Raw genomic sequence first — 24,380 nt, 5'->3', positions numbered from 1 at the left:
TTATTTATGCATTAAGTGTAGCAAAAGCTTAGCCCTAAGAAAGAATTCTGTAAGAAACTGTTTCAAACTTTTGGAGGTTGTGGCAAACATTTAACAGGGAAGAGAGATTTTCCTCTACTCTGCAGGGTTCTTCTGGCTGGTCAAAGAATTCAACTGACATGAGACAGATTAGCAGGAAAATATAAAATTTAATTAGTAATGATTTATTAATTCACGAGGAATTCACGTAAACATGAGAGCTTCTAAAGACAGGGAAAATGAGATTCCTATGTCATCCTGAAACCAAGGAGAAGGGGTAGGGGCCTGGGACTTCAAAGGGAAGAAAGCAATGTTTGCTGAGCCATCCAGAAACAATGGAGCAGAGAGGACTTTGATTAGTTTGCTAGTTTCCTCCCTGTCCACCATAGCTAGGTCATATTCTACAGTAACTTGTGTGGTGATAGCTTCTTTCCTGGAACAGGTCTTCTGTCTTAAATCTTTTAGGCAGTTTGGGAGAAGGGGAAAGCTGTCAGAGTTTCTGAGTCTTTTCATCTTTGCTTGTTTACAGCTCAAAATAATCGTCATGCCTAAGTGGCAAATTTTGGTTCCCTACATAGTCAGATAACAATTTTATTTAGCATCTAATATGCAGAAGGCATTCTCCTGGGCATAGCAGCAGATAGAAAAGCTTTATGAACAAAACCATCTCCAGGGAACTCACATGCTTATATGCAGTTTTACTTTGCACAGCATCTAGTTTGGATGAAGCCTAGGATGTTGTCAATTGAGGTAATTTTTTTCTTTTATATATTTATATCAAAGATATATATATATTTCTTTGATATATTTTTTCTTTGATATATTCCATAAAAGTCACTATATCTAAATGAGTGCATCGATGAGGTGTCACAAAACTAACGATGGAAAGGAGTCAACACTTTGAGGTCCTACTGTGCGCCAGGCACTTCGCATGTTTGATAATTTATTTAATCCTCAAAACAGTAAAATAAAAATTATCCTAACTTGAATTCTAAGTAAGCATGAAAATGTTAAAATTACTTGTCACGGGTCAAAAAGCTAGTATTCAGTGGAACAAAGATTAGGTTAAAATCCAGGTCCACATCAGAGCTCACGTTTCTACCATATATTCCTCTGATGAGGCTACTATAACAAAATACCACAAACTAGGTGGCTTAAACAATAGAAATTTATTGTCTCAGGTCTGGAGGCTCGAAGTCCAAGATCAAGGTGTTGTCAGGGTCGTTTCCTCCTGAGAGCTGTGAGAGAGTCTGTGCCTCTCCTAGCTTCTGGTGGTTCGCCAGCAATCGCGTCCCTTGGCTTGTGGCCGAGGAATGCAGTCCTCACCTGGCATTCTCCCTGCGTGAAGATCTGTCTCCTCAATGGGCGTTCTTTCTCTACAGTCATATTAGATTAAGGGGTCCCTCTGCCGCCACCATGACTTCACCTTAATGAATTATATTTTTAACAACCTTTTTCCAAATATGATGACATTCTTAGGTTCTGGGAGTTAGAACTTCCAACATAATGCATTTGGGGATTTGGGATACAATTCGGCCCATAACACACTGCCTCCTGAAATAAATTCTCCATGTAATTAAAAACAAACACACACAAAGCTAGTCTAAATTGTAGAAGGTTGTGACTGCAATCCTGGTATCCAATTACACAGTCCAATTACAGCAGAAGCTGTAGGAAGTACCCTTCCCATAAACCAAGTTTCTGCCTTCTCACCAGCCCACCCATGCAAGATGCACATGATTTACCCCCATCAGGAGAGAGCTGAAAAGGGGCACCTGGGTGGCTCAGTTAAGCATCAGATTCTTGATCTCAGCTCAGGTCTTGAACTCAGGGTCATGAGTCCAAGCCCCGTGTTAGGCTCTGTGCTGAGTGTGAAGCCTACTTAAAAAAAAAAAAAAAAAAGGAGAGAGCTGAATTTAATAAAATTCAATATAAGCATGGTTTGATAAGGTTGATAAGATTTGTTGGGTATTAGACCATGTGTTTAATCCTCAATTATTTTATTTGTGCCTCAAACACCTAGGTGTTTATGTTATACTGTATGAGCTAGTTGAGTAATGTTACTTCATAATCATTACCAAATTGTTTCCTATATGTGTGTTACATGTGATATATATAATATTTTTTTATTGAGGAACACCATATTTAGCACTTCATTCAGATTTCTGCTCAAACATCACCACCTTGGGGATGTTTTCCTTATTTTTTTTAGATAGTTATTGTCCATCCCTTAACCGTACTTTATTTTTCTTTATGGTACTTATCACCTCTTGACATTATTTGTGTGTTTGTTTACTGTTTCCCCTACTGGAATGTAAATCCTAAAAGCAGTCATTTTTTTCTATCTTGTTCACTGTTACAGTCCCATGACTTGGAAAAGTGCTTGGGACATAGTATGCGCGCGCGCGCGCGCGCACACACACACACACACACACACACACACACACACACACAAAGTTTGCTAAAGGGTATTCTCCTAAATATATAGACTCCTCAATGGCAGAGGTCAAGTTTTCTAATTCCTTTTATCTATCAGATGCATGCAGTTCTGTACAAGAAAAAGGAGAAAACCATGATCAGCTGGAATATCATCACCTGAACAACTACTCAGTCCCTTTCTCCTACCCATACCTGCCCTCACTAGGATAGGAGGAAAGTTAATTCACAGTTCGTGGACCAAATGGTCCAGCCCACACCATGGAACTTCACCAGTACTGTTTTCCTGACCCAAGTCACCTGTCCCTCATCCATGACACTGTAAACAGGTACTGACCTGTTTCTCACTTCAAAACCTTAGTCTCTATATCAGGTCTCACCCAGTACATACTTGCCATATTTTCTCTACCTGAATAGAGCTTGTTACCTTGTGTGCTGTCCATGTGCTAAATGAAAAGGAACAGTTGTTCTAATCTCACCGTGAGTGTATTTTTGGTCTTCCAGCTGTTTTTAGGAATATGTTTGGTTCAAGTCAAGAAAGGTTTTTATGGGTTTTTTGTTTTTCAATTTGTAAGTAATCTCTACACCCGATGTGGGGCTTGAACTTAGCACCCCAAGATCAAGAGTTACACAGTCCATCCACCGACTGAGCCAGCCAGGCACCACAGTTCTCATGGGTTTGAATAAAACAAATCGGCATTGTTCTCATCTTGAAACCCAGATTCTTACAAAGTGAGGGAATTATTTGGGGTAAAAAATGTTAGGAAACTCTACTTAATGAACAACCGAACATGTACTATAAACCTGTTCCAAATGAGGTTAGAAAACTCTGTTGATCAAAAGTACATATAAATGAACAAATATCATGAGTGGCTCTGTACCAGTCTCCAAGTCACATTGCTGATGTCCTTTTTTTCTTTATCAATACCACGTAATTTGTAACCCAAGAGCATTCACATTATTAAAATAGCAGTGCCCAGCCATTGACTGAGGCATTGTTATTTATGGGAAGAGGAACTCCAATATATTTAGCAAAGCAGCCAAAGGTAATAGAGCAAGACGCTGAGCTCTCTTTTTGTTAATATTAACTATGCAAGAAACCCAATACTCAAACAGCTCTACTGTGAACTTTGCTAAAAGGCAGAACTTAAAACCAAACAACTATATGATCTGAATAGATAGGCCTAAACACTTCCAATGTAATATGGGCTCCCTTTGTTGTATGTTTTGAATTCTGCATCTCTTCGTGTCTATCAAGCTTATATGTAAAGATTTCCTGATAGGGACATGATTGCCCCCAGTATGATGTCATTACTTTGCATAACTTGACATCTTCAAAGTGAAAGTGATGGAATGCAAATACTGTGGTATGTTAGTAAGTCTGGAGTGTTTGGTCACATCATTCATCGCGTTATAAAAGGGAGCCAAAAAAAAAAAAAAAGTACATCATCTCTGAACTTCAGTTTCTTCATACAAGTAAGGATAACATCCTGTAGACTTTCTTAAGGATAAAGTGAAGTAATGGACATAAATAGCACATAGCAGGGTGTCTAATGCAAATCTCCACTAGAAGGGAACATAAAGACCATCTAACCTTCAATCACAGATAAAGGTGAGAAGGCCAGAGGTTCTAGTACAGCGTTACTCAGCAGCAAGCAGTGAAGCCCAGGTAGGGACTGAGGTCGTCCAAGATCAGGGGGCTTCCAATGCACCTGCAGTTGTCATTCAGTGGGCCATGGACTCCTGTGCCTCCCCAAACCCTTCCAGGCTCCATTAGGGCACAATGAATTCAGCCTCGTACTAGGATGTGAATTGCCTTTTTCACCCTCATGCTCTCCTGAGCACACAGCAGAGTTTTCCTAGAGACTATATGATGTGTGGTGACATCATTCTCTAAGGCTAATGGAATGTGTGCTTGTGCATTATTATGTCTGCTAGGACTTTCTAAGGTAGTAGATGTAGGGCTATGGTTCTCAAAGTGTGGCTCACGGATCCCCGGGGATTTCCAAGACTTTTAAGAAGTCACAGACTTCTTATTATTTTCATAATAATACTAAAAGTTACTTAGCATTTACCAGTCACAGACTTCTTATTTTCATAACACTAAAAGTTATTTGCCATTTTCACTGTGTTGATATTTACACTGATGGTGCAAAAGCAAGCTTTGGGGGAAGGATGGGAGATAAAACTAGTACCTTGTCACTTACCAAGACCATGCCACCAAACAGTACTAGTAGTCCCTGTATTCTTCATCACCATGCACATGCAGTAAAAAAACACTTGCACTTACCAATGTCCTTGATGAAGCAGTAAAAAATATTAATTTTAATAATCTGAACTCTTCAGTATTTATCTAATACTCTATGTAACAAAACAGGGAGTACACATAAAGCACTTTTGCTACATCCTGAATTACAATAGTTGTCTTGAGGAAAAGCTTCTCTGAGAATGGGTTGCAGGCTGAACTTTTTTCATAGAACCCTATTTTTACCGGGAAGAATGAGTAACATTAAGGTTACTAAAGCCAGGGTATTTGGCAGACATTTTGTTTCCATTTTTTTTTTAATTTTTTTACTCTTTATTTATTTTTGAGAGAGAGAGAGACAGAGAGAGAGAGAGAGAGAGGGCACAAGTAGGGGAGGAACAGAGAGAGAGGGAGACACAGAATCCAAAGCAGGTTCCAGGCCCTGAGTTGTCAGCACAGAGCCCAACGCGGGGTTTGAACTCAGGAACTGCGAGCTCATGACCTGAGCTGCAGTCAGACGCTTAACCAACTGAGCCACCCAGGTGCCCCCTCTGCAGACATTTTCTAAAAAAGAAACAACAAAACAAAACAAAACTAAGTGAACTTGTCACTACAAAGAAAATAACTGATAATATTTTTTTTGCCAAAAACAGATTTGAATAATCATGCTAAAATTCAACTTTAAAAAAAATGTATCTGGCACCAAGGGCTTGACAGCTTCCCAATGCTTAAAGACTTTTCTGATGAAATTGGTGATGATATTAACAAAGGTGATTGGTATGGAATAATGAAATGTGTCAACATTTGTAAGATCTGCTTAATTCAGTGAAGCAACATTTTCCAAGTGGCCCGATATTACAAAATTATGCATGGGAAAATATACATTCAAGTTTCAGTCAAAAGCAACAATGTTAATGTAGCAGAATATAAAATGTTCACTAATGTGGTTTCAGATTCCAAAGAACAAATATCCTTTAAAAAACCACTACTTGTGGTGTTTTGGTGTGTTATCAAAAAAGAACAACCATGATCATCTGAAAAGGTTAATAAAATACTTCCCAATTTTCCAGCATTATCTGTGTGAGGCAAGATTTTCTTTATATACTTCAGCCAATGCAATATGTAACAGCTGTCTCCTATTGTCAGACATCAAAGAGATTTGCAAAAATGTAAACAAAATCTCCCACAAACCTCTTCTGACATTTTTGTTTGGAAAACATAATTATTTTTTATTAAAATGTTATTTGTCTGTATGTGTTACATTTGTCATTAAGTGAATTAACAAATATTCAAATGAATTATATATTTTAATATATGTTTTAATATTTCTACTATAGTAAATACGGATAGATACAAACAGTAAGGAAAAGCTCTTTAAGTTTCTCAGTAAATTTTAAGACTATAAAAGGTCCTGAGACCAAAAAGTTTAAGGACTCCTGCACTGCAATTTGCTTAGCAGTAATTATTTCATTAAAAATCTTTCCGTATTTCAATAAAAATTATTTTAAATTTCACAGGCAGAGAGGAAGGAACCTCAGCTACGTAGACATTTTATAATTATTTTAAAATGGAAAATAATTTCACATGTAATCTGAATTATGATACTCCTGGGGTGCCTGGGTGGCTCAGCCTGTTGAGTATCTGATTCTTGATTTTGGCTCAGGTCATGAACCCAGGGTCGTGGAATCGAGCCGCGCCTTGTGCTCTGCACTGAGCATGGAGCCTGCTTCATATTTTCTCTTGCCCCTGCCCCTCTCCCTTGTGCACTCTAATAGTTTTTTAATACTCCTAATATATAACCATGCTTTATTCAATTTATTTGAGTAAGTGAATGATTGTCACCTGATGGCAAATTTGGTCATTTTAATAATTTAAAAATTTTAACAGATAAAATTTTAACAGTTAACACATCAACAGATTTTACCATTGAATGGCAAATTAACCCTATCCAAGTGCAGAATGTCCCTTAACCTGCCTTGACCTCATCAACTTTGCTAAATGACCTTTCTTGGGGAAAGAAACACTTGAGAATGTACAGAAATTCCTCATTGGAGACAAACCCTTCAAAGACAGCAATAAGGTATGTGTGTAGGTGGGGGTGTATATAGCGTGGCGTGTGTGGTGTGGGTGTGATGTGCGTGGGGGGATGTGGAGTCTGGCAGTGTGATGTGGAGGGGGTGTGGTGTAAGTGGTGGGGTGGGGTGTTGGGTGTGTGGGGGGGGTCTGTGGGGTGTGATGCGGGGGGGAATGTGTGGGGGTGAGGGCAGGGGGGGTGTGGGCGTAGGTTGGGTGTGATTTGAGGGGGTGTTGGGGGTGTGGGTTGTGACAGGGGAGCAATGGGGTGTGATGTGGGGGGATGCATGGGGATGAGGGCACGTGGGGTGTGCGTGCAGGCTGGGTGTGATTTGGGGGCTGTTGGGGGTGTGACTGGGGGGACTGCGTGGGAATGAGGGCACAGGGGTGCGGGTATGATTTGGGGGCTTGATGGGCGTGTGACATGCGGGGGCTGTGCGGTGAGATATGGGGGGGGAATGTGTGGGGATGAGGACACGTGGGGTGTGGGTGTGATTCGGCTGATGTTGGGGGTGTGGGGTGTGACATGGGGGGGGTGTCTGGGTGTGATTTCGGGGTTGTGGGGACGTCGGGGGTGGGTGTGCCGCGCAGCCTGCCAGACGAAAACACCAACAGGGACGTCGCGTCGGTCCCCATTCCCGCGGAATCCTTCCACCCTTGCTCTGGCCGGTCCTCGGCAAGCAGGACGCCCCACCCGCGGAGGCCGTCCGAAGTCTCGGTCCCGGAGGTCAGGTGACTGCGCAGAAGTAGGCGCACAGACGTCACGACGTCTCAGAGGGCGAACGTGCGGGGACCTCTGACTTCTAGGGGCCCCTGACGCAGCGCCCGGGGCGCGCCGACTGGCTGATGCGGTCGGGGCCACTCGCCCAGCCGTCCATCTCGGGGCACCGCCGTTAAAACTGCCCCGCAGCACAGCGGGCTCCTCACAGCGGCCGTCGGAGAGCGCCGGCAGCATTGGAACCAGGTCACCTGGCCAGAGGCCCTGCACGCGCCATCGCGCGACCCTGACGTCTGGCGCAGCCGGCGCGCGATTGGCTGGCGAGCATGTGGCGTGCCCTGGCGCGAGCGCTGATGGTTGGGCGCCCGGCGCCGAGGGGCGGGTCCCAAGTCTGGGGGCGGAGCCTGCGGGAGGGGAGCCCGGCCGAGCGAGCTTTCCCCGGCAGCCGGTGTCGGAGGTAGGCGGACGGAGGTCTTGTGGGGTCCGGGGACCGAGGAGGACCGCGCCGCCCCGTCGCGCTACGTTCTCCGCGCGAAGCCGCTCCCGCTCTCCCTGGGGACTTTCCGTGGCGAGTAAAAGTTGAGGGAAGGCCCGGGAGCCGCCCGTCCAGCAGGGGCTGCGGAAGGCTGACCAGTGGGGCCCGGAGAGGGGGAGGAGGGCCGGGAGCCCCCGGGGGGAGGGGAGGGGAGCACGACCGCGAGCCCGCTTGGAGGGGGAAGGCCCGCCGCGCGCCGTCGGCGGGGCCACGAGCCGCTCCGGGGACGTGGACTGACGGCAGGGGTCGGTGACCTGTGTTTGCGCCAGGGTCGCGGGCCAGGTCCGACGGACCGCCACCATGCCCGAGATAGACACCGACGGCCTGGACGAGCAGCAGGTGCAGCTGCTGGCGGAGATGTGCATCCTCATCGATGAGAATGACAATAAGATTGGGGCCGACACCAAGAAGAACTGTCACCTGAATGAGAACATAGAGAAAGGTGCTGTGTCCCAGCGCCCTCCCCTCGGTCAGGCTGGCCCAGGCGGCTCTCCGGGTCCGGACGTGTGGTTTCTAACCCTGTCGCGCGCCACCTGTGGTCTGGCCGCAGGGGAGCACCTGTCCCCCCCCCCCCCCCCCCCCCCCGCCCCCGCTGTCACACAGCACAGCCACGGGCCCCCGAGCTCAGTTTTCCCGACCAGGAGCAGCTCAGTTTTCCCCACCAGGAGCGTGGCCAGATCTGGCCACCTGCTCGCCTTCTTCTAACCGTGGTGGCTGGGATGTCATAGTCGTGCAAACTCACTAAATAGCAGGAAACTATGGAAAAAAGCAAAAGTGGAGCAAGTTACTAGTATTCCGGATCCCAAGCTGAGAATGGGGCGAATGACTGGTATTTTCAAACTAAATTAATTGCTTCTCTTTGGCTTTCAGGATTATTGCATCGAGCTTTTAGTGTCTTCTTGTTCAACACTGAAAATAAGCTTCTGCTACAACAAAGATCAGATGCTAAAATCACCTTTCCAGGTGCCTGTGCTTTTAATAAAGTACAGTATTTTCTTGGGAACTGTCACTTGACTCTGTCACTCAGAATTTTCGGGAACCTGGGTCAAAGGGAAACCCTGTGAAAGACTTAACTTCATATTTTGCATAAAAGAAGCTTATGTATTGACTGCAACCTAATAAAAATAGAGATAAAAATTGTTATATATATGTATGTATATTCATATACATCTTTTAATATATATTTTTTAAAGTTTGAGGGGCGCCTGGGTGGCTCAGTCGGTTAAGCGGCCGACTTCGGCTCAGGTCATGATCTCGCGGTCCGTGAGGGCTGTGAGTTCGAGCCCCGCATCGGGCTCTGTGCTGACGGCTCAGAGCCTGGAGCCTGTTTCAGATTCTGTGTCTCCCTCTCTCTGACCCTCCCCTGTTCATGCTCTGTCTCTCTCTGTCTCAAAAATAAATAAATGTTAAAAAAAAATTTTTAAGTTTGAGAGAATGTGCATGTGGGGGAGGGGCAGAGAGATGGAGAGAGAGAATCCCAAGCGGGCTCCAAACTGTCAGCGTGGACTCCATCTCACAAATGGTCAGGTCATGACCTGAGCTGAAATCAAGAGTTGGATGCTTAACTGAGCGACCCAGGCACCCCTTAGTATATATTTTTATTATATGTATTTTAAGTTTGTATTTATACACTTTGATCTTTCTGGTTAAGAAGACATTAATAAAGAACTTACCTAAACATGTCTGTTTCACAAAATGATTGCTGATAGCTCATGATAACTTATTTAGAAAATCTCAGCCACTTGATTTTCTGTTGTTTTTAAAACTCTTATAAATTTTCTTGATCTTTTAGATTTACTTGGAAGAAAGTTAACCTACATCTATGTTAATATGTTCCAGGTTATTTTACCAATACTTGTTGTAGTCATCCATTAAGTAATCCAGGAGAGCTCGAAGAAAATGATGCAATTGGAGTAAGGCGAGCAGCACAGAGGCGTTTAAAGGCTGAATTAGGGATCCCCATGGAAGAGGTAACCAATTTTACTGCACTACCATACAAGCTGAAATCTTGTTTAGAAAATTGAAATACGTTAAAACATTTTTAATAAAGTTTTAAATTTAAGGTAGTTCTCTGCTTTGTGAACTTGTGAGTTACTGGCCCTAGAAAGCACCTTCATTACAAATTATTTAAATTTTTGATTTCCTCATATTCCTTGTCAGAATTTAGCTCAGTGTTGAAGTACATTCATCCGTTAACCAGTATGTAAAGTTTATTAATGGAGTCACCTGGGTGGCTCAGTGGGTTAAGTATCTGGCTCTTGATTTGGTCTCAGTACATGATCTTGCAGTTGGTCAGTTTGAGTCCCGAATCGGGTTCCACGCTGACAGCTCAAAGCCCGCTTGGGATTCTCTCTCTGCTCCTCCCCCACTTGCATGCACTCTCTTCTTTCAGAATAAATAAAGTTAAAAAAAAAAATAAAGTTGGCTACTTTTATAACGGATGAGTTCAAAGATAATTGGTTTCTTATGGAAATACTCAGGAATATGAACTACAAATCTCATTCTGTAAATTGAAATCATCTTTTTCTTTCCTGGAATTGTCACCTTTAAATAAGACCTGAGTAAATAAAGTATATCTCATCCAGTTAAAATGGTACTTTTTTCCCCAAGAAGTATTATTAAGGTGTGAAGGAGAATGTCACACATCTGGTTTGAGTGACTGTGCCTTTTTTTTTTTTAATATAATTATTTCAATAAAATCAACTGTTATTTTATTTTCATCCTAGGTTCCTCCAGAAGAAATTAATTATCTAACACGAATTCACTACAAGGCTCAATCAGATGGTATCTGGGGGGAACATGAAATTGATTACATTTTGTTTGTGAAGAAGAATGTAACTTTGAATCCAGATCCCAATGAGATTAAGAGCTATTGTTATGTGACAAAGGAAGAGCTAAAAGAACTTCTGAAAAAAGCAGCCAGTGGTGAAATTAAGATAACTCCATGGTTTCAAATTGTTGCGGAGGCTTTCCTCTTTAAGTGGTGGGATAACTTAAATCATTTGAGTCAGTTTTTTGACCATGACAAAATACACCGAATGTGAATTTCAGGTGGAGATGAAGGGTTAGTAAAATACTGAAAAATTTCTCTACTTTGTAAACTTAACATGATTTTTTAAAATTTGGTTCCCCGTAAGAACTCTCACTTGGAACACTGATACTTTACAATCAGTATTTGTGTGGAAAAATACAACCAACTTTTTGATTTTATATTACATCCCCCATATGTGTGCATTGCTATTTGTAAAAGACATTTATGAGAGGCTATCGTAAAAAAACGGCAATTTAACTTGTCTAATCACAGTGCTAACATACTCGAACAAATAAATGAAGCTCTTCAGTTTTCGTATGTTGTGATAAACATTGTCAGCACACTTGAGAGCACTTTGCTCTTTGCCAAATGCATTATAAATCATTAAATTTTTACCATAGTCTGCAAAAATGTACAGTGGGAACTCTTTGCTTAGCTACTTCAAAACAGTCCAAGTTAACATTCTGTGTGAGCAGATTTAACTAGTAGAGCAGGTTCAAGGGAAATAAAATGGTATATGTCCTGATTTTTGTCACTCTAAGTTGATTTTAGGGATTAATCATTCTGAAAGTATTTTGATACTTAAAGTTGAACATTGCTTTTGGTAATGATATTGGTTACAACTATGCTTTCAGATGAAATCCTGCCATTTGCAGTAACATGGATGGAACTGGAAGGTATTATGCTGAGTGAAATAAGTCAGAGAAGGACAGATACCATATGTTTTCACTCATATGTGGAACTTGAGAAACTTAGCAGAAGACCATGGGGGAAGGGAAGGGGGAGGGAAGGGGCAAACCACAAGAGACTCTTAAATACAGAGAACAAACTAAGGGTGGATGCAGGGGGTGGGGGTTGTGAATGGGTGATGGGCAGTGAGGAGGGCACTTGTTGGGATGAGCATTGGGTGCTGTATGTAAGCCAATTTGACAAATTATATTAATAAAAAAAATTTTTTTTAAGTGTGCTTTCAGAATTACAGTGGACAGGGTTGCAGGTACCCCTGCAATTAGTCAAGCATACAACTCTTGATCTCAGAGTCATAAGTTCAAGGCCCACATTGGAAGTAGAGTTTGTAGAATTGGAGTGGACAGGCTCTCTGTAAAGGAGAAATTGGGTCAGATCAGACATCCTATACTCTAAGACATCCTGTCTGTACTCTACAGGGTATCTTAACTTTGACACTTGACATTTGTGTTGGATAATTCTTCGTTGTGAGGGTTCATCCTGTGTGTCAGAGGATGTTTAGCAGCATCCCTGGGTTCTACCCACTAAAAGCTATTAACACCCCTGCCCGTGACAGTCACAATGACACCAGATGCCACTGTCTCCTGGAGGACAGTTTCCCCCAGTTGAAAGCCACTGTTCTACAGAGTCAGGCCATATTATAGGGGGAAAAATTCATAGACTAATGTCCATGTTAAATAGATTTGGGTTATAGAATATGTATAAATTAATATTAAATTGTACTTTAATGCACTTTCTAAAACTCTTGCCATAGATTTCTCAGATTTGGTATCTTAAGACGGCTGTCTTATCAAATGCTGTGTAATAATAATGAAAAAGATGAAAAATTATTAAAGTTAAATATATATTTTTTAATATTTATTTATTTTTGAGAGAGAGCGAGCGAGCAAGTTGGGGAGAAACAGAGAGAGAGGGAGACACAGAATCTGAAGCAGGCTCCAAGTTGTCAGCACAGAGCCCAACATGGGGTTCGAACCCATGAACCGTGAGATCATGACCTGACACAACCAACTGAGCTACCCAGGTGCCCCACAAAGCTAAATATTTTATAAATTCAGTAGAAAAATCCATTTCGTGTTAACCCTGAACAGTTAACTTAAAACTTCAGGCAAGACCATGTGGCAAGTATTAATTTTATTGAAAAACAAAAAGAATTACATTTTGATATTGTTGTCTGGTTGGTTAAAATTTTAATGCCATAATAGATTAACCCACTTAGGTAGCTTAAATATGATAAATGTCGTATAGCTTCAAAATGCATTTATGATTTCTAGTTCTTTAGTTCTCTGGCAAGTTTTAGGCTGCCAGCCATGGGTAAGTAACTCAGTAGCTACAGTGGCTCGTGATGGCTGTATTGGACAGTAGATCTGAACATTCTGTAAATGCTCAGCAAGTGGTAGACATTGCTGCTGTTCTCTGAAACACAGAAGTATGAATGTTCTTTGACCTGATGGACTCCTTACAACTCTCAGGTTTTTAAAGCCAATGAAACTTAAATTTAAAAAAAACATTTGTAAGAAGTTTTCATTTATCTATTTTGAGAGAGAGAAAACGAGCAGGGAAGGGGCAGAGAGAGAGGGAGAGAGAACCCCAAGCAGGCTCCGCACTGTCAGCACAGCCCAACACAGGGTTCAACCCCATGGACCGCAAGATCATGACCTGACCCGAAGTCACATGCTCAACCGACTGAGCCAGCTGCCCTGAGACATTTTTAAATTTTTATCCTAAACTTTAAAGTCCACAGTCTCCAAAATATATAACCGACAGCCCCTTTAAGGGTCAGAAGTAGTCTTCTATAAAATTGATTGTTCTGCCCTCAAACCAATATTGGCCAGAGAACAAGAGCAAAAAACGAGACACTAGGGTGGGAGCACGTGTTATTCTCCTGCTTGGTCCCCACAGAGTGGACAGGCACAGATGACAAGTCAAGTGGCTTTGGGAGCTCAGAGGCCTGTCAGCAAGTCCCTGGGCTGCACCTCACATAATTCTCAGGGGGAAACTGTCCTCCCATCTGCTCTCAAGAGCACACTTGCTGGACAATTTCATTCCAATCTGGGGGACCTTCCCAGGGAATGGGGGACCCATGGGGTGTTTGTAGTATTTCAGAGCACCTCTTCCCCACTCTTCAGCTGGATCCTTCCTGGACTTCTCTCCAAACTTTCACCGAGTGAACTTGAGACTGGATTTGTGCGCATTTAAATATACAAAGAACTATGTTTTGCATACTTACCTTTAATCTACATGCTTTAGACTCCCAAATTTAAATCTCTATGGAATTCTATTTCATACTGAGATGGCCCGCTGTCTCTGTGACAATTCTATGTATTTATTTTAAAGATTTTAAGTAAGACGGTCCTGGACTGCGTCCTGACTGGCCTGGTTCTGCTCTTGCCTCCTGATACCTGTTCCCAACACAGCAGCCAGGGAGTGTGCCCTTTGACACTTGCTCAGCATGCAGCAGAGGAAACCCGTCAGTGGTTGCCCCCCACCCCGCCCATGACATGCCTGGCACCACTGTTCTCACAACTCCCCTTGCAGCCAGCTCTGCGCAGGCCCTGAGGCCCTCTCACTGCTCCTGCTCTCACTTAACATCTTTAAACAACTTCTTCCTGAGAAAATTTGTTTCCAGACATATCCATGACTCACCATTGTTCAAAACCACTCAATATTGGCCACATCAGTGATGCCTAATCTGACCATTACCCTCCTTTCCTGGTTTTTCTATCACTTACCACCCTGTAATATACAGCATGTAATTTACTTGTCCACCAGGGATGTGAGTTCTGTGATGGCAGGGGCTTATTATTTCTTCCAACTATTTTCAAATTTCAAACCTGAAAAATTGCAAGGACAATATAACAAGTCCCCATATACCCTTGACAGATTTGTCAACTGTGAAGTTTGCCACAGGCATGTGTGCTGAAACACTTACAATTTATCATAGATATCACAGAGGGGCAGAGAGAGGAGACAGAATCCAAAGCAGGCTCTGCGTCATCAGCACAGAGCCCGACGTGGGGCTCAAACCCACGAATCATGAGATCGTGACCCAGGCCGAAACCAAGAGTCGGATGCTTAACTAGTTAACTGAGCCACCCAGGCACCCCTAGGTTGATTTATTTTGAGAGAGAGAGAAAGAGGGCATGCATGCATGGGGGCGGGGCAGAGAGATAGGGAGAGAGAGAATCCCAAGCAGGCTCCATGCGGTCAGTGCAGACCCACGCACTGACTCACAAATCTCGAGATCATGACCTGAGCCAAAACCAAGAGTGAGACACTTAACCAATGGATCCACCCAGGGCACCTTTGATTTGTTTTTAAATTGAGAGGCCAGGGGCACCTGGGTGGTTCTGTCAGTGAAGCGACTGACTTTGGCTCAGGTTATGATCTCATGGTTTGTGGATTCAAGCTCCGCATCAAGCTCTGTGCTGACAGCTCAGCGCCTTGACTCTGCTTCAGATTCTGTGTCTCCCTGTCTGCCCTTCCCCTGCTCATGCTGTGTCTCTCAAAATAAACAAACATTTAAAAAAAAAACAAAAAAAACCCTGATCTGGTTGTCTTTAAAAAAGAGGCCATATTAATGTATATGGGCTGCGTTTCTTTTTAAATTGTTAAACTAGAGATGATTTTATTTAATCTGGGAAATAATTTGCCTTAAAGGCCTCCTGATCTGGATAGAGTTCAACTACATATAAATTCAGATGGAGAAATGTGGGATCTAATGTGGAGGCTAATTTTATTAACATTAGAGTTTTGTAAGGAGATATATATATATATATATCCTAATTTCTAGAGTAACAAGTACCCTTTGTATTACTTTCAAATCAGTAGAGGGACTAATGTAAGATACAAAATATTTCAAAAGAAGGCAAGCAGGACAGCGATAAATATATACAAGGACAAATTAAAAGCACAAAATAAGAGTGCTTTTAAAATCAAGTCTGTCAAATATATGACAACTTCTAAGATTTACTCTCTTAGCAACTTTCAAACATACAATACAGCATTACTAGCTATGGTCACCATGCTGTCCATGGCATCCCCAGGATATCACCCACACCACACCCTCTGCCTCTGGCAACCACCGATCTGTTCTTGGTATCTATGAGCGTGGTGTTTATTTAGAGTCCACAGATAAGTGAGATCACACAGTATTTGTCTTTCTCTGTGTGGCTTTTTTTAAACTTAGCCCAATGTCCTCAAGTTCTGTCCAGGTTGTTGCAAATTGTATTCTTTTTTAATATCTGAGTAATATTCCATTTCATGTGTGTGTATTTATACACACACACATATACATACTGTCAGCAGAGCCCAACATGGGGCTCAATCTCACAACCATGAGATCATGACCTGAGTTGAAATCAAGAGTCGGACACTTAACTGACTGAGCCCCCAGGGACCCCGGAACAGCGTGTTCTTTTTCAAAATGCACTCTAAGATTCTCTTCTTCTCTGACATTCTGTAATATTGCACATAGGGGTTTAATGGCATTATCAGCTATAATGGAGTATTAAATATATGTCATCCAGCATTAAAATCCAAGCCTGTGATTTCTACTTTTGTTTTAAGTTTATTTATTTTGAGAGGTGGGGAGGGGCAGAGAAAGAGAGAGAAAATCCCAAGCAGGCTTGACACCAGCAGCACAGAGCCTGATGTGGGGCTCAATCCCACAAACCGTGAGATCACGACCTGAGCCCAAACCAAGAGTCAGATGCTTAATTGATTGAGCCACGCAGGCACCCCTATCATTTCTATTCTTAATTTTACACTGAGCTGTGAGGCAAGTATACATTTCACCACCCTCCTTGGTGGATTAAGGGAAGGCTGCGTGTGGTTTTCTTAACCAGCCAGTTATTTCAGTATTTGGAAAAGTCCTCACTCAGAGAGTACAAGCAGGTGCAGGCATGCCTGCACACTCACACTGAAGCCGCCATATACGGAGGGGCTCCAGGAGCTACTCAGCTCCCCTGCCAGGTTTCAAAGAGAACACGGTGCTTCTGTGGGTCCCTGTGACCCTGGATTTAAGGGTGGTGTTTCATGCCTTTCCTGTCTGTCCCTGCTTTAATGGTGTCCAAACCTTCTCCTTTAGACAAATGCCTTCTGGAGGCACTTGTACTGGGGGATCACTGGAATCTTTGATTCTGTAATTCCCACATATTTTCTAAAATCCTTTTTGGAATAAGGCAAGCTTAAAATTAAAGAGAACAAAACAAAAAAGGAGACCCAAACAGTGGTAATGATTCCTGAAGCCTGTTTTATCTTCACACTCCACTTGGGCACAGATGATGCTTTCCAGGGATTGCCAAAAGCCCGTGAACAATGGAAATCAGAAATGTTGGTGTGCTGTAAGTTTTCCATCATAGCGAAGTGCAAATTATAACACGTTCACCCATTCTACGTCATAACTTGGGCCGCTGGAAAGAACCTGGCTATGTGCCAGTAGTCACTCCTCAAGACTACGGCTAAGGATGGGTCCCCCCACGCGTAAGGGGGAAAAAAACCAAGCAGAAGATTGGAGGCAACAGTGCCCAGCACCCCCGGGGACCCTGAAGAGCGCCTCGATCTGCCAGCCAGAACAGAAAGCCTCATGGTCCCCAGCAACGGGCAGATACTCACAAGTGTCCTGTCTTGGTGGAAGAGTTCGCCTGGATTTAGGACTGCTTGGTCTCACCCAACACATCCTGAAAGCAAGACCTGAAATGATCCAGCTTTCCAAACAGTTCAGCTGCACCCCAGCTGGAGTCTAGGGGTAACTACATGCAATCCAATATCGAAGTCCCAGTCCTGCCTTTCCTGGTCTTCATTCCATGCTAATCCATGAGGTGAACAAATTCCACCACTGTCCTGGACTTGAGAAGATCAGCATGTATTTTGGCTTAACCTGCCAATGTGAGAATGTCTTAACTCACGCGGAACTCACGGAACACACGCATGGCGCTGATGGCTGCACAAGCACGTGAATGTTCTTCGTGCCTCTGCACATACATTTGGAAACGGTGGGTTTTATGTGTATTTTACCACACACACAAAACAGAGGGTAAGAGGCTGAAACCCCAAGTTCTGAGAGCGTCAAGCAGAAAAAGGATCTTGAGGGTATGCTTTAAGTTAGGGTTACGTTGTTAAATGAATTAATAAGATTTAATTTCTTTTTGATAACTGTGGGAGAAGTCTGAGGCAGAGGTTGGAACAGGGACAGAAGTTCAGCACAAATAAAGGTAATGTCAGATTTTCTAGGCGAGGGCAGAGTTCCCAAGTAGGCAGCCTGCAGCCAGCATGGAGGGTGCTTATAGGAGCCAGGGACAGGAACCGTGTCACCCAGACAACCAGACTCGCAGGTGTGCAGCTGGCTGGGCGGGGGACTCAGGCTCCCTCCGGCGAGGCAGGGGCTTGGGCCCCAGGTGACCGCAGAGCGCTTCTCTGAGGCTGCAAGGCCTGGACCAGAGGGCCAATTCTCGCCCCGCCAGAGGTCTTTGAAAATTGCAGCTGTGGTGAACCGCCCCTCTCCTTGGGCTGCCTCCAGATGGAGTGACTGTAATTTACTATCTCCATTCCTGTTGTCTTTCTCCAGATTTCCAGTTGTCTGTAGAACCCTTACTCCAACAGAGGAAGCTCCCGGCACGCCACACGACACCGTCCTTAAGGCTGCCCGGGCTTTTCTGCCCAGCTGGCATCCACGGCCACCTCCGGCCAGTCCCGTACCCCTTTGATTGTTGTAGCCTTGCGGCAAGTTGTGCACTCAACAAGTGTGAGTCCTCCACTTTTATTCTTTTTCAAGATTATCACGGCTATTCCTTGAGATTCCATATGAACTTTAGGATGGACTTTTTATTTCTATAAAAGCATGGCTGGGATTTTGGTAAGGGCTGCACTCAATCTGTCTACCACTGCGGGTGACATCATGTCCTCCGGCACAGGAACGCAAGAGGTCTTTCCAAGTTTGCCTTTGCATTTCTTTCAGCAATGTTTTATGATTTTCTGTGTACACATCTTTCACCTCCTCGGTTAATTCCTAAAAAAAAAATTTTATTTTTTTTCATGCTATTGTAAATGGAATTATTTTAATTTAGTTTCTGGGTTGTTCATTGTTAGTGTATAGAAACATAACTGATCTTGCAGGCGCCTGGGTGGTTCAGTCAGTTGATTGTCCGACTCTTGATTTTAGCTGAGGTCATGATCTTGTGATTTGTGAGATCAAGCCCTTCATCGGGCTCTGTGCTGACAGTGTGGAGCCTGCTTAGGATTCTGTCTCTCTGCCCCTCCTCTCTCTCTCAAAATAAACAAACATTAAAAGAAAACCTGATTTTTCAAAAATTTTTGTTATTTTGTTTTGAGAGAGAAAGTGGAGGAGGGGCAGAAAACGAGGGAGAGAGACAGAGAATCCCAAGCAGGCTCCGCATTGCCAGTGCAGAGCCCGACGTGGGTCTCAACCTCACAAACCATGAGATCATGACCTGAGCCAAAATCAAGAGTTGCATGTTAAACTGACTGAGCCGCCCAGGCACCCCTAAAACATAACTGATTTTTGTAGCTTGATTTTATATCCTGCAAAATTTGCTGAGAGTTTTTTTTTGTGTGTGTACAAAATACTTAGGGTTCCCTACATGTAAAATTGTATTGTCTGTGAACAGAGATGATTTAATTTTTCCTTCCCAATTTATATGCCTTTTTCTCGCCTACCTGCTTTGGCTAGGACTTCAGCACTGTTGAATAGGAGTGGCCAGAGAGGGTGTGCTTGCTTGCTCCTGATCTCAGAGAAAGTTTCAGTCTTTTGCAAGAGCATGTTGGCTGGGGTTTTCCAGAGATGGTGTTTATTACGCTGAAGTAGTTTCCTTTTTTATACTTAGTTTGAGTGCTTTTACCGTGAAAGGGTAATGAATTTTGTCAAATGCTCTTCCTGCAGCGACTGAGAGGGTCATGTGGTTCTTGTGTTTCATCATGTTAATGGGCTACATCAGTCACTTCTGCAGGTGGACCCATCCTTGACTCTTAGGAACTTCATATGATCGTGCTGCATCATCCTTACAATGTGCTGGTCACCTTGCAATGTGGTTGGCTAGCCTTTTGTAGAGGACTTTTGTGTCAATATTCATGAGGAATATTGGTCTCCAGTTTTCTTGTGGTGTCTCTGTCTGGCCTTGATGTCAGGGCAATACTGGCCTCATGCAAAGAGTTAGGATGTATATCCTCCTCTTCATTTTGGGGGAAAAGTTTAAGGACTGGTGTTAGCTGTTCTTTTACATATTTGGTAGAATTCACCAGTGAAGACACCTGGTCCAGTGTTTTTCTTTGCTGGGAGTTTTTGCTTTTTTAATGGTAAAAAACCCTTAAACATTAAATATACCATATTAATCCATTTTTAATTGTGTAATACCAGTTAAGTATATTCACATTGGTGTCCAACAAACCTCTAGAACCTTTACATCTTGCAAAACTGAAACTCTGTACCCAGTAAGCACTAATATCTCCTCCTCCCCTGGTTCCCACTCTTCAATTCCCTCTTGCTAGGATTTTGACTACTTTGGGTACTTCAAGGTGGACTCCAGGCATTTTGTCCTTTTGCAAATGGCTCCTCTCACTTGGCAGGGTCCTCATAGTCCATCCATACTTCACATGTGTTAGGGCTTCCTATCTTTTAAAGGCTGCACAATACTCCTCTGTGTGCATTTGCTATTTCCTGTATCCGTCCGTCCATCCATCCATCCATCCATCCATCCATCCATCCATCCATCCACCCATGGACTTCTGCTTTCTGCTAGCGGCTACTGTAATTCTGCAAGAGACATGAGGTTGCATACCTCTTCGGGATCCTACTTCAAATTCCTTTGGGTTTATATCTAGAAGTGAGGTTGCTGGCTCATGATGATTCTAACTTTTGAGGAGCCTCCATACTGTTTTCTAGAGCGGTTGCACCAGTCTGCATTCCCACCAACGGTGCACAAGGGCTCCTTTCCTCCACAACCTTGCCAGCACCTGCTATTTCTCGAGTGTCTGTCCTAGTGGGAGTGAACTTGTAGTGGATTTCTCTATAGTACTGATTTTCTGCATCTTCTCATGTGCCTGGTTGGTTATTTGTGTATCTTCTTTGGATAACTGTTCCAAGTTTTCTGCCTTTTTTGTTTGTTTGTTTATTTTTGAAAGAGAGCATGAGCCAGGAAGTAGAGAGAGTAGAACAGAGGATCTGAAGCAGGCTCCACAGTGACAGCAGAGAGCCCGATGCAGGGCTTGAACTCATGAACCATGAGATCATGACCTGAGCCAAAGCTGGATGCTCAACTGACTGAGCCACCCAGGGGTCCCACCTTTTTTTTTCCTTTTTTAAATCCAAGTTAGTTAACATACAGTGTAGTAACGATTTCAAGAACAGAATTTAGTGGTTCATCGCTAACATAGGACAGCCAGTGCTCCTCCCAGCAAGTGCCCTCCTTAATACCCATCACCCCTTTAGTCCATCCCCTAACCCAGCACCCCACCAGCAACCCTGTTTGTTCTCTGTGTTTAAGAGTCTCTTATGGTTTGTCTTCCTGTTTATATTTTTCCTTCCCTTCCCCTATGTTCATCTGTTTTGTTTCTTAAATTCCACACGAGTGAAATCATGTATGTCTTTCTCTGACTAGTTTTGCTTAGCATAATACACTCTAGTTCCATCCACGTTGTTGCAAATGGCAAGATTACATTTTTTGACCGCCTAGTAGTATTCCATTGTGTGTGTACACACACACACGTGTTTATCCATTCATCAGTTGATGCACATTTAGGCTCTTTCCATAATTTGGCTATTGTTGATTATTCTGCTATAAACATTAGGGTGCATGTGCCTTTGAATCACCATTTTTGTATCCTTTGGACAAATTCCTAGTAGTGCAATTGCTGGGTTGTAGGGTAGTTCTGTTTTTAACTTTTTGAGGAACCATCATACTGTTCTCCAGAATGGTGGCACTAGTTTGCATTCCCACCAGTAGGGCAAAAGAGTTCCCCTTTCTCCACATCCTCACCAACATCTGTTGTTGCTGGAGTTGTTAATTTTAGCCATTCTGTCAGGTATGAGGTGATATCTCCTTGTGGTTTTGATTTGTATGTATTTCCCTGATGATGAGTGATGTCGAGCATCTTTTCATGTGTCTTTTGGCCATCTGGATGTCTTCTTTGGAAAAATGTCTATTCATGTCTTCTGCCCATTTCTTCACTGGATTGTTTTTTTGGGTGAGTTTGGTAAGTTCTTTACACATTTTGAATACTAACCCTTTATCTGATATGTAATTTGCAAATATCTTCTCCCATTCTGTTGGTTGCCTTTTAGTTTGTTGATTGTTTCCTTTCCTGTGTAGAAGCCTTTTATCTTGATGAGGTCCCAGTAGTTCATTTTTGTTTTTGTTTCCCTTGCCTCTGGAGACATGTCAAATAAGAAGTTGCTACAGCCGAGGTCCTGTTTTCCCCTCTAGGAATTGGCTTCCTGTCTCACCTTTAGGTTTTTCATCCATTTTGAGTTTATTTTTGTATATGTTGTAAGAATGTGGTCCAGTTTCATTCTTCTGCACATTGCTGTCCAGTTTTCTTAACACCATTTGCTGAAGAAATGGTCTTTGTCCATTCGATTATCTTTCCTGCTTTGTCAAAGATTACTTGGCCATATGTTTGTAGGTCCATTTCTGGGTTCTCTATTTTGTCCCATTGATCTGAGTGTCTGTTCTTGTGCCAGTACCATACTGTCTTGATGATTACAGCTTTTTAATACTTTTAAAGTCTGGAATTGTGATGCTTCCAGCTTTGGTTTTCTTTTTCAGGATTGTTTTGGCTATTCGGGGTCTTTTCTGTTGCTATACAAACGTTAGAATTGCTTTTTCTACCTCTGTGAAGAATGGTGTTATTTTGATAGAGATTGCATTGAATATGTAGATTGCTTTGGGTAGTATGGACATTTTAATGATATTTGTTCTTCCAATCCATGAACATGGAATGTTTTCCCATTTTTTTGTGTCTTCTTCAATTTCTTTCATAAGTTTTCTATAGTTTTCAGTGTATAGACTTTTCACCTCTTTGGTTAGGTTTCTTCCTAGGTATTTTACGGTTTTTGGTACACCTTTTTTTCCTTAAGTAGGCTCCATGCCCAGCATGGAGCTCAATGCAGGGCTTGAACTCAGGACCTGAGATCGTGACCTGAGCCAAGATTAAGAGTCAGATACTTAACTGACTGAGCCACCCAGGCACCCCTTCTGCCCATTTTTTAATCAGATAGTTGTAGTTGGTTGTAGGAGTCTCTTAAATGTTCTGGATATTGGGGCACCTGGGTGGCGTAGTCGGTTAAGCGTCCGACTTCAGCCAGGTCACGATCTCGCGGTCCATGAGTTCGAGCCCCGCATCGGACTCTGGGCTGATGGCTCAGAGCCTGGAGCCTGTTTCCGATTCTGTGTCTCCCTCTCTCTCTGCCCCTCCCCCGTTCATGCACTGTCTCTCTCTGTCCCAAAAATAAATAAAACGTTGAAAAAAAAATTTAAATGTTCTGGATATTAATTTTATAAGATAAATACTTGCAAATGTTTTCTCCCATTTCCTAAAGCTATCTTTTCACTGTTATTTCCTTTGAAGCACAGAGATTTGACATCATCCCACCTATCTTTTTGTTTTTGTTACCTGCACTTTCCAGCTCCAGAATACTGGGGGCACCTTTTTCTTTTTTTTTTCTTTTTTTTTTTTGCTGGTATTTCTATTTTGTTCATACTGCACTTTCCGGACTCTGTGCATGTTTTCCTTTAACTGAGTGTCTTTATGATGGTTGTTTTAAAGTTTTTGTCTGGAAAGTCCACCATCTCATCCTCCTAAGAGACAGCATTTTTTCCTTTAATGGGCCATATTCTACTTTCCTGCTTTTTTAAAGTATAACTTGTGATTTTGCTGACAACTGGACATTTGAATCTCATCATGTGGTCACTCTGGAAATCAGATACTCTCCCTTCACCAGAATGGCTGGATTTTTTTGATTGTTGTAAGGGTGTGCCATGCCAGCCAGAGGTGAAAACTCGAGGTCGTCTCAGTTCTTCTCTGAGTACATGTCCTTCCCTGGGCAATTGTTCCAAATTCCCTTGAACATGCATTTGTTCTTCTAAGTCCTAATCCTTAAATGTTTGATCCACAAAAGAAGTACAGCAGGACAAATACAAAAGAAAAAGAAACAAGAACTGGCCTTTTAAACTCCCTGAAGCATATTCAGGGGATGGGACTATGAGAATGGGAGTCTGTCCCTGTCTACACCTCCGCCACCAAAAGCAGCAATCCACAGTCTAAACCTAGAACCCCAATCTGTGGGGGACAAGGTTCTTAGCACCCACTTCGACACCCACAAGTAGCCACAGTTGACTACCACAGGGCTGGGGTGGGGGATATGTGAACATTAAGCCATAAGGGCTAAAACGAACCAAAATTAATGGATTTGCCAGCCTAGTTCTTCCCTGCAAGACATGAGCCTCCAGAGAGACTTGACTTCCAGAACAGTTACCACAGGCAGATTCTCTGCGCCCCTGCGAAGAGATGGGCTCCTGGGACCTCCCCAACAGCACATGCGTTTGTTTCTCCTCATGAGATC

At 43.0% G+C, this 24,380-nt stretch overlaps 1 protein-coding gene across 4 annotated transcripts; it reads left to right on the top strand.

Moving 5' to 3' along the window:
• Positions 1-7,535: 7,535 nt before the first annotated feature.
• On the top strand, positions 7,536-11,371 carry IDI1 (isopentenyl-diphosphate delta isomerase 1). 4 transcript variants are annotated; one of them, XM_027073306.2, is made up of 5 exons: positions 7,536-7,947; positions 8,295-8,467; positions 8,896-8,988; positions 9,865-9,995; positions 10,752-11,371. In XM_027073306.2, the coding sequence occupies exons 1-5, from the start codon at positions 7,817-7,819 to the stop codon at positions 11,067-11,069; spliced, it is 846 nt and encodes a 281-aa protein (XP_026929107.1). In that variant the 5' UTR covers positions 7,536-7,816; the 3' UTR covers positions 11,070-11,371. The 4 variants fall into 4 exon arrangements, with proteins under 4 accessions (XP_026929107.1, XP_026929109.1, XP_026929108.1 ...); XM_027073308.2 differs by having other exon boundaries at positions 7,904-8,058; XM_027073307.2 differs by having other exon boundaries at positions 7,911-8,068.
• The last annotated feature ends 13,009 nt before the right edge of the window (positions 11,372-24,380 follow it).

This window comes from Acinonyx jubatus, chromosome B4 (genome assembly GCF_027475565.1).
Source record: "Acinonyx jubatus isolate Ajub_Pintada_27869175 chromosome B4, VMU_Ajub_asm_v1.0, whole genome shotgun sequence".
In the NCBI taxonomy this organism is placed as follows: Eukaryota; Metazoa; Chordata; class Mammalia; order Carnivora; family Felidae; genus Acinonyx; species Acinonyx jubatus.
Note: the sequence above shows the minus strand (reverse complement) of the source record. Positions and strands in the feature narration are given on the sequence as shown.

Coding starts and splice junctions, on each gene's coding strand:
- IDI1 (XM_027073306.2), top strand. CDS start 7,817: ATGTGGCGTGCCCTGGCGCGAGCGCTGATGGTTGGGCGCCCGGCGCCG. Junction 7,948..8,294: donor CCCGGCAGCCGGTGTCGGAG/GTAGGCGGACGG, acceptor TGTTTGCGCCAG/GGTCGCGGGCCAGGTCCGAC. Junction 8,989..9,864: donor TGCTAAAATCACCTTTCCAG/GTGCCTGTGCTT, acceptor AATATGTTCCAG/GTTATTTTACCAATACTTGT.